Source organism: Phocoena phocoena, chromosome 5 (genome assembly GCF_963924675.1).
Source record: "Phocoena phocoena chromosome 5, mPhoPho1.1, whole genome shotgun sequence".
NCBI lineage: Eukaryota > Metazoa > Chordata > Mammalia > Artiodactyla > Phocoenidae > Phocoena > Phocoena phocoena.
The window spans coordinates 94,540,422-94,549,792 of record NC_089223.1 but is presented as its reverse complement, the minus strand read 5'-3'; the positions used below and the strand labels follow the sequence as shown (position 1 = coordinate 94,549,792).

Genomic DNA, 9,371 nt, shown 5'->3' with positions numbered 1-9,371 from the left:
CAGCGGTTTAGAATACAGTAGTGTTAAAAGATAGCTGAAGTAAGAATCCGGAATTCAAGCAGCCCTGTGGGCACTGGAAACCCAGGAGTAAAATGTAAAATGGTTCCACTCCTCTATTTTTCATTGTATACAATAGTTACATTTTTAATTAAAATATTATTTATGTTAACATAATCGGCTTATTTTTACATGAATATATTTTTAAAATTCTGTTTTAATATTTACCTATTATTTTTAATTAATAGGTAAATATTGCCCAACATACCTCACATAAACAAAAACATTTGGAGTCCTCAATAATTTTTTAGGAGTGTAAAGGAGTCCAAAAACGTTTGAGAACTGCTGGAGTACACTAAGTTCCCTCATGGCATTCTATTTTTGTTCAATTAAATATTTATTATGTCTATTTTATGCCAGGCACAGTTCTGGGTGTTGGGAATACAGGTGAACAAGACAGGCAGGCCCTGATCACATAGATCTTGTTTTCCAGTTCGCGTGTTGTGTGCGTGTGTTCATGTCTGCAAGGCAACTTAGTCAGTGAAGAAGAAAAATGAACAAGATAATTTCAGGTAAGTGTTCAAGTGCTGTAAAGAAAATTAAACAGGGTGAAATGGCTGGGAGTGTGGGTCCAATCAGACTGACTCTGGGAAGGTGACTTTTGATCTGAGACCTGACTGGCAATGGGAAGCCTCTGTTTTTTCTCTACTTCTGCCTGCCTCACTCACTCTGGCCCTGCTGGCCTCTCTGTAGCTCCTTAAATATGCCACGCAGTTTCCTTCTTCAAGGCCCCACCCCCCCACCCCCCCCCACCCCCCCCCCCCCCCCCCCCCCCGTCTAGAAAACTTTCCTAATTAAACTTTACTCTAGTCACTCCAGTGCAGATCTCCTGAGAGAGGCCTTCTCCAATCACCCACCTAAAATCCATCACTTGGGACTTCCCTGGTGGCACAGTGGTTAAGAATCCGCCTGCCAACGCAGGGGATACGGGTTTGATCCCTGGTCCAGGAAGATCCTACATGCCACGGAGCAACTAAGCCCATCCGTGCGCCACAGCTACTGTGCTTGCACACCCTAGACCCCACGCTCCGCAACAAGAGAAGCCACTGCAATGAGAAGCCCCTGCACCACAACGAAGAGCGGCCTCCACTGACCACAACTAGAGAACACCCGCATGCAGCAATGAAGACCCAATGCAGCCAAAAAAAACCTAAATAAAATCCAACATTAGTCATCCCCTTACTGGGCTTTATTTTCCTTCTTGGCACTTATCTCTACATGATTTCACTCTATATATGTACATGTTTATTGATCTCTCTCCCACAAAACAATGGTAAACTCTCCAAGGGCAGAAACTTGGGGTGATTGCTATAACCCTCAGATCAGTAAATAGAGCCTGGGACATGGAAGGCTCAACAGATATGCTGGGTGATAACTGTAAAGTTAATTATAATGAAAAAATATTTAGCTTCTGAAAAGTTGAATAAGCAAATGTTTTTAAAAAAAGATTAGCATAGTGACTTTCTTTGATGTAACCATAAATATCTAAAGCAAATAGCTCCCAGCACATAAGACAGGGAGCCTCAACAATGTTAAGTCGGTTTTGTTACCTGTATCTTCCAAAGGAAAATTTAGGGGACATGTTTCCTCTTTATTCCCGCCACAGTGACTGGATTAGTAATTGGCACACAGTGCGCTCTCAATAAATGTTTGTTGGATGAATGAGCACCTCCCTTCTACCAACGGGTAAACCCAGCCCAGAGAAAGCAACTGGGCCAAAGTCATTTCAAGAGTTGAGAGCAAAGGCGGGGCTGGTACAGGAATATCCTGACTCCGCCAGAGGGCTCGCCCCACCGTAGTTACTGATTCTCCTCTTCACAACTGTGATAAACCCTATCAAAGCCTTCAATTCTCAAGCTAAAAAACAAAAAGTAAAAGCCAGCTTGCCTGCGTGACAGAAAGAAGGCACGAAGCACCAAACAATACGTTTCCTGGGCGTCCAACAGACGCCATCGTGCACTCAACAACATCACGTGACCATCCACATCACGTGACCCGCGGCCCCAGGTCCCGCGCAGGCGCAGTGAGCCTCTTAGCCGCCATTTTAGAAATGGCGGCTCCGCTAGGAGGCATGTTCTCCGGGCAGCCACCGGGACCGCCGCCACCCCCTCCGGGTCTCTTGGCCCAGGCTTCGCTGCTTCAGGCCACACCAGGCGTCCCGAGGACTTCTAACAGTACCTTGGTGGACGAGTTGGAGTCATCGTTCGAGGTAAGATAAGACGTGGGCGTCTCTGTTCCCAGCCTCCCTTCTTTTTTGAAGCGTATGCTGCGTGCGCGCAGCTTCTCTCTTTCGGCGATACCTGCACGTAAAGTCTCTTGCATTAGTCTTCACATTGAATGGTGGCCGGAATTCTCCTCTAGTTGGCTGGCAGAGATGCCTAAACTTGACATTTCTGGAGCCACGTGGACTTGAAGTTTGTCTACCCCCAACCGTGGGATTCTTCTAGGTTTTCAGTGGGTTGTTCCCGTCCCACCCCATCCTTGGTTCCATCCCTGAGTATCCCTTCCCGCGTCCTTGCGTGTTTAGTACGTGCTCATCCTCTCCGGACTGCAGCGTCCACCCCTATGTCCTGTATCCTTTCCGTTGGGCTCCACCCTTAAACGGTCCTAAAGTAGTGGGACTTTTGGAGCTGGGAGATATTTAAAAGTTACTGTGGGAGGGGCTTCCCTGGTGGCGCAGTGGTTGGGCGTCCGCCTGCCGGTGCGGGGAACACGGGTTCGTGCCCCGGTCCGGGAGGGTCCCGCATGCCGCGGAGCGGCTGGGCCCGTGGGCCGTGGCCGCTGGGCCTGCACGTCCGGAGCCTGTGCGCCGCGGCGGGAGAGGCCACAGCAGTGAGAGGTCCGCGTACCGCCAAAAAAAAAAAAAAGTTACTGTGGGGCAGTTGGTACTCAGGGCCGCGGAAGGAGGAGGAAAGCTGGGGGGTGAGGAGAGAGGCAGAGGTGACCCAAACTCTTGAGTTCTGCTCAAGCATTAACCCTGTACCAAAGAAGATGGGGAGTGATAGCAGACAAAGGAGAGGTACAAAATAAGTGCTTAGAAATAAGATGGCTTCCTGTGGTCTCTAAAGTGGAAGATGAGCCATTAACGTGTGGAAATAAAATAACTTGTAACTGGAATTACCTTTTCTACATTTTAAATCCTAGTCGTGTGAGTTTTATACTGTATATAATAGCAGAGCAGTTGATAAACATAGTTTGTGAATGAACGTGTTATTGGGGCTGCATGGACAAAATGCTTTTGCTGGTGGGGTGTACATTCAACAGTTTGGAGACAACAGATTTAAAGAACAGAAATCTCTTCTGTCTGGGAGGAGGATGAGATGCCTTTGGGGTGGGGCTAAACCATAAAGGAAACTTTTAGAGCAGCATCTAGCACTGAGAGGGGAGGTGGCTCTCATTATGAGCTCTTGCTGAAACACTGGCCCTGTAGAAAGAAGTCCGCAGCTGACCACCAGCACTCTTAATGCTTAAAACCCTTTAGTGGATACCTGTGGCTGTGGGGATAGCCCAAGAGGTGCTGTGGTCTTCCTAGCTCTGCATGTTCACGTCTCTGCTCCAGACCCATCTCTTCGTACTCTGGCCACAAGAGACCTTCTGCTTGTGTTGTTCGTTTTCTCTTTGGACTTCCAGGTTCCTCCCCCAGCTCACACATCACTTCCGCATCGACCCTGCCTTGCTGCTCTTTGTAGCACACTACATCAGGCTCCGTGGAGTCAGAGAACACCTGTTTTGCCCTCCTCTCCTCTCATTGTATCTGTAGTGCTAATCCAGTGGTAGCAGATAGCAAGTGCTTGATGAATATTTGTGAAAGAGTGAAGGATCCTGTTATGTGTCAGGACCTGTCCTGGGTGCTAAGAATACACAGAAAACAGTTCCTGCCTTCAAGGAGCTCATGACTGTGCAGTGGAAAAAACAGATAAATAGCAGGCAGCTGCTGTGCTGTGGGATCAGTGCTCTGATAGAAGAAACCCGGGATACTCTGAGAGCACATCTGGGCATGGCTGTCAAGGAAGGCTTCCCAGAAAACATGAAACCCAGGCGGGGCATTGGGAGTTAGCCAAGTGAAAAGGATGGGGAGAGGTGCTACCTGGATCACCCACGTAGTCTTCTCGCGAGACTCGGCTCAGCCTTCGTTTTCCATCAAGAGAAGTTATTTCTTACTCTAAAGTAAGATTCTTGATGTGTGAATGACATTTTTTTCTTTTGTAATATGTTTTGATCACACAGGCTTGTTTTGCTTCTCTGGTGAGTCAGGATTATGTCAATGGTACAGATCAGGAAGAAATTCGAACTGGTAAGAATTCCCTCATTGCTGATTTTACACTTGATGTGTTTCAGTCCCGCTTGTATCCTAAGAGAACTTTTCCAGGGAATAAGATTTTTGTAATCTATATACTGCTGGTTCTTTGTTCAGTTTATTGACATCTTATGTCACTCATAATAAGCCATTTGTAATGAATGAGCTTTTCATATTGGTACCAAGACAAAGACGACCAATAGTGTGTACTGCTTTTTAAAGAACTAAGTTGGGCTTCCCTGGTGGTGCAGTGGTTAAGGATCTGCCTGCCAATGCAGGGGACACGGGTTCGAGCCCTGTTCTGGGAAGATCCCACATGCAGTGGAGCAGCTAAGCCTGTGCGCCACAACTACTGAGCCTGCGCTCTAGAGCCCACAAGCCACAACTACTGAGCCCATGCGCCTAGAGCCCGTGCTCCGCAGCAAGAGAAGCCACCACAATGAGAAGCCTGCACACCGCAACGAACAGTAGCCCCTGCTCGCTGCAACTAGAGAAAGCCTGTGTGCAACGAAGACCCAACACAGCCAAAGATAAATAAGTAAATTTAAAAAGAAATCCTCTGTGTCTTTTTTAAAAAATAAAGAACTAAGTTTTTTGCTTCCCCTTCTTCACCCACGTTCTGTCCCAAGAGAGGTACTTCTGATTTCTTTGTACTGTGTTTTAAATGTTTCATTTTAACTGGAAATCATGATGTTAATTGTTGGCTCTCTGGATTGTCTTTCTTCAGAAGAACTTCTGCGTTGTAGTTTGGTTTCTTATTCACCTGGTAAAAGCACAGATTATCTGCTAGTTAATGTTGCTTAACACATAGGGGGTTGAGGTCAGTAATATTGCTGTGGGCAGGATTAAAATCCCCGACTACATCTACAAGAAGGTGCTGTTTTGATATTCCAACTGTTGATTTATGAGAGAGATATATGTGTCTAGTGTTTTCCTTAATTTAATACTTTGGTCTTTTTTTTTTTAAGGTGTTGATCAGTGTATCCAGAAATTTCTAGATATTGCGAGACAGACAGAATGTTTTTTCCTACAAAAAAGATTGCAGTTATCTGTCCAGAAACCAGAGCAAGTTATCAAAGAGGTACAAGCTGAGTTCTCTCCCTAAGTTTAAGGAAGAGCAAATGTTGTCAAAATTCCATTTATGCTTTAAATGAGATGCTCCATTTGCCCATTAGTTATAGTGGGGCTTCATAGCTTGAATGTAAAATGTTGGTTGTCAGTGTTCATGACAACCTGGACCTGGGGGTCAGAGGTGGAAAGCGGTGCTTCAAACACAGCAGCTGTCGGCTTTTACTCATTTCATACACTGGCTTTCATGGAAGAATTTTCTTTTAAGAAAAAAAAAAAAGAAAAGGTTCTGCTTGAAAGGTTGAAAAGCCATTAATGTAGATGATAAGCTCATTTTGAACAGGAACTGATATGTGTGTCCCTGGTGCCTTACACACAGGAAGGGCTCTAGGCAATTTTGTTCAAGGAACCAAAAAGTAAATGTTCTGTCCCAGGCTCCTTGAAACTCAGGATTTCATTTATCTTAGTTGTTTGAAACCAGGGTATTTGGAAGTCTGTTGAGGTTGTCATTAATGGCATTTAGTGGGTAGGGCCAGGGCCTGCCCCCTGCAGTGTGGAAGAGGGAAGAATCTTCCTGCCCAAAACACAGTGATGCCCCCAGTGGGAAATACTAAAATTGGGATGATTATTTTTTTAGCAGTTTTTAAAATAACTCCTCCCACAAGCTGAGCAATTAGTCAAAATGTTCATTTTATTCTTTGCTACCAGCTGTTGGGAAGGTGAATGGTAAGAAGATGATATTCTTACAATTCACCATATCAGATCATTTCCTGATTTGAATACCTGAGTGACAGTCTAGGTGTGTTCAAGGCCAGGTCTTAATATAGGATTTTAATACTGTTACTCATTAAAAAGCTCTTGAAAATGAGATTTTAACACTTAATAATCTGAAATGATAGAACAGTGGCTGTGGATTCTTTTAAAACAGTTAACATATGTTTCAGATTCTCAGTGTTTTAGATTCTTCTCACAGTAGCCTTTGGATAGAGATACACTGAGTGCCTGGAGACCAGGATGGGAAAGAGACTGACTTCTTTTTGGCTGTCCTTTGGTACTTTGGAATTTTGTAATGTGTGTATTACTTACTAAAAGAACATGAATTAAAAATAAAAACTGTTAAGCAGGCATCTTTCATGAGAAGAATTGTTCTGGGTTATTCAAAGTATGCAGCCAAGCAGAGTAATCAGCCTACTATGGTTCAGTTGGTTCTCTGTTTTGAATTTACTTCTTAGTGCTCTTAACTAATCAGAAACTGTGTTCATGTTTTGTGAGTTTACTCTGACTTCATTGCTTTCGTTTGTAGGATGTCTCAGAACTGAGGAACGAATTACAGCGAAAGGATGCTCTGGTCCAGAAGCACTTAACAAAACTGAGACATTGGCAGCAGGTGCTGGAGGACATCAACATGCAGCACAAAAAGCCAGCCGACATCCCTCAGGGTTCCCTGGCCTACCTCGAGCAGGCATCTGCAAATATCCCTGCACCGATGAAGCAAACCTGAGGAAAAGCCACCTGAACATGAGCTGGTGGCTGAGTCAGCCCAGACACAGTTTTGCCAAACATCACTTCTTGTAGACATGACATTTTGGGAGAACTCTTTGCCAGAGAGTGAGATGATTTAGTTTTGCGCTCTCATCTAAAGTTTTCCCCCTATTTTTATAAGCGTTATTTCTGGAGTACTTTATAAAATGCTTATTGCTTTGGTAAACCAAGTGTATTGTCTTTAGCAAAATTTAAGACTGTTAATATGATGCCGTTTACAGATTCCTTCTTATGTTTTTGGTTTTTGCTGCTTGTTTTTATTTTTGTATGAGTGTTTATCTCTCTGTTTCCAGTTTTAGATTATTTTGTATGATCTGAGGGGAAAAGCTTGTATGATCTGATCTGCATATCAAAGGATGAGGATTTTGGTTGTAGGCCTTTTATGATAATTTACCCATCAGTGGCAGCATATAAAAATATGTAAGTTTGCTGTTTTTCAAGACTGAACTGCCTAAAGAAGAGGAGTCTAATGCAACGATGTAACACTTCCAGAACCTCAGAATGAGGATATTCTGTAAATAGGTTGGAAGAGGATTATAATATCGTAGGTTAGTGTAATAACTGTTACTGTACTGCAGTAACTAGTGCTATAGGAATCCAGCAGTATCCTTAATGTTGACTTTTTTTTTTTTTTTTTTTTTTTTTTTGCGGTGCGCGGACCTCTCACTGCTGTGGCCTCTCCCGTTGCGGAGCACAGGCTCCGGACGCGCAGGCTTAGCGGCCATGGCCCACGGGCCCAGCCGCTCCATGGCATGTGGAACCTTCCTGGACTGGGGCACGAACCCGTGTCCCCTGCATCGGCAGGCAGACTGTCAACCACTGCGCCACCAGGGAAGCCCCCTTAATGTTGACTTTTATTTGGGGTGAGTTTATATTTTGTGTAGTGTTCATTTACTTTTGGGGGAGGGTAGGAGCAGTGATACTTAAAAATTTATATTATTGGGCCATATGTTTTGATTAGGTAGTAAATTTACTTTTAAATTGTGAGTCTGAGTTGTAATTGCATTTCTCTCAAAATGACATAAGTGCGTGAGCAGCTACGTTTTTTTTATTTTATTCTAATTATTTTTAACATCTGTATTGGAGTATAATTGCTTTACAGTGGTGTGTTAGTTTCTGCTTTATAACAAAGTGAATCAGCTATACATATATCCCCATATCTCTTCCCTCTTGTGTCTCCCACCCTCCCTATCCCACTCCTCTAGGCAGTCACAAAGCACCGCAGCTACGTTTTATTGATGATCTGACTGAGGTTAATGTGAGCTTCCTATTTCCAAGTTCAGCCTTCATCTAATTTCACCTTTCTTTGGAAAATTAATACAAATCACAACCATTTTTATTGCCCAGTTGTTTATAAAGTTTTATTCAAAGAGCAAAGATTTGATGGTGCATAGAAGAGACAACTGTTTATGGGCCACTTGCTGGGCCAGCACCAAAGGATTGAGAACATGTTTTGACCACTAGAAGTTGTACTGGCTCTTGTCAAATTGCACCGCTCCATCAGAGGGTCAGACAGCTCAGCGTGGACTGACAGCGAGGTCAGCATTGTGAATGGCCATTCCCAGTTCCCTTTAATCTGCTGAGCATCCATGCAATGGGGAAGCAGTGCACCATGAGGCAAGACTAGAGGTTCAGTAGATCTTGCACTTCAAAGAATAATCTAGAAACCATCACAAATGACCAAGTTGATGCTACAGTCATTGAAGTTGAGATGTATGATGGGGTGAGGCTCAGTTATTCACAGAAAAATCCTGGCAAGGCTTAATTCCAATTCACGATTAGTATCATTACCCATATTTTGCTTAAACTTCAAAAAGCCCCTTGAGGTAGCTGTTATGCCCTCTGTAATCTTCTTCATGTCCTGGACCTAGGAAGTCAAAATATTTGATCCAAGTGTGCCAAGGTCTGCTATAGTCCATTCCTAGTAGTTTTGTTTTCTTTGGTTTTTTAAAATTGGCTTTCCTGGTTATTTTGAGCTTTGTTTTATTCCTCTACCTATTGAGGTTACATGTGTATTTTGGAATTATATCATTTACATAGAAACACTTTTCAGGTGAAGGTGACCAGTGTCCTAGGAAAATGAAACCACTTTAAAAGTAGACCATGGAAATCACAAAGTCTGATATTCCACAATGCGGATTGCAGCCTTATGGACACTAGAAATACCATGGGTAGGTCATCAGTAACAATATTTCCCTATGGGCACTTTCTGATAACATTGGCTTGTTTTATCTTAATGTCACAATGAAACAGTATGAAATGTTAATGCAAGAATTTGTTTTAGCTATGTATGTAAATCATATTACAAGCAAGTTATTTGGTTGGCTTTTTAGTTCATTCCTTCAATCAGATGCTTCAAAAGAAATGTGTTTCAAATGTCCACTTTATGATCAGTTTAAGGATCAGT

At 43.5% G+C, this 9,371-nt stretch overlaps 1 protein-coding gene across 1 annotated transcript; it reads left to right on the top strand.

Annotated features, from left to right (window-relative positions):
- The first annotated feature begins 2,099 nt into the window (after window positions 1–2,099).
- Window positions 2,100–7,150, top strand: MED28 (mediator complex subunit 28). Its single transcript, XM_065878118.1, has 4 exons — window positions 2,100–2,266; window positions 4,285–4,351; window positions 5,323–5,435; window positions 6,726–7,150. The coding sequence occupies exons 1-4, from the start codon at window positions 2,108–2,110 to the stop codon at window positions 6,921–6,923; spliced, it is 537 nt and encodes a 178-aa protein (XP_065734190.1). The 5' UTR covers window positions 2,100–2,107; the 3' UTR covers window positions 6,924–7,150.
- The last annotated feature ends 2,221 nt before the right edge of the window (window positions 7,151–9,371 follow it).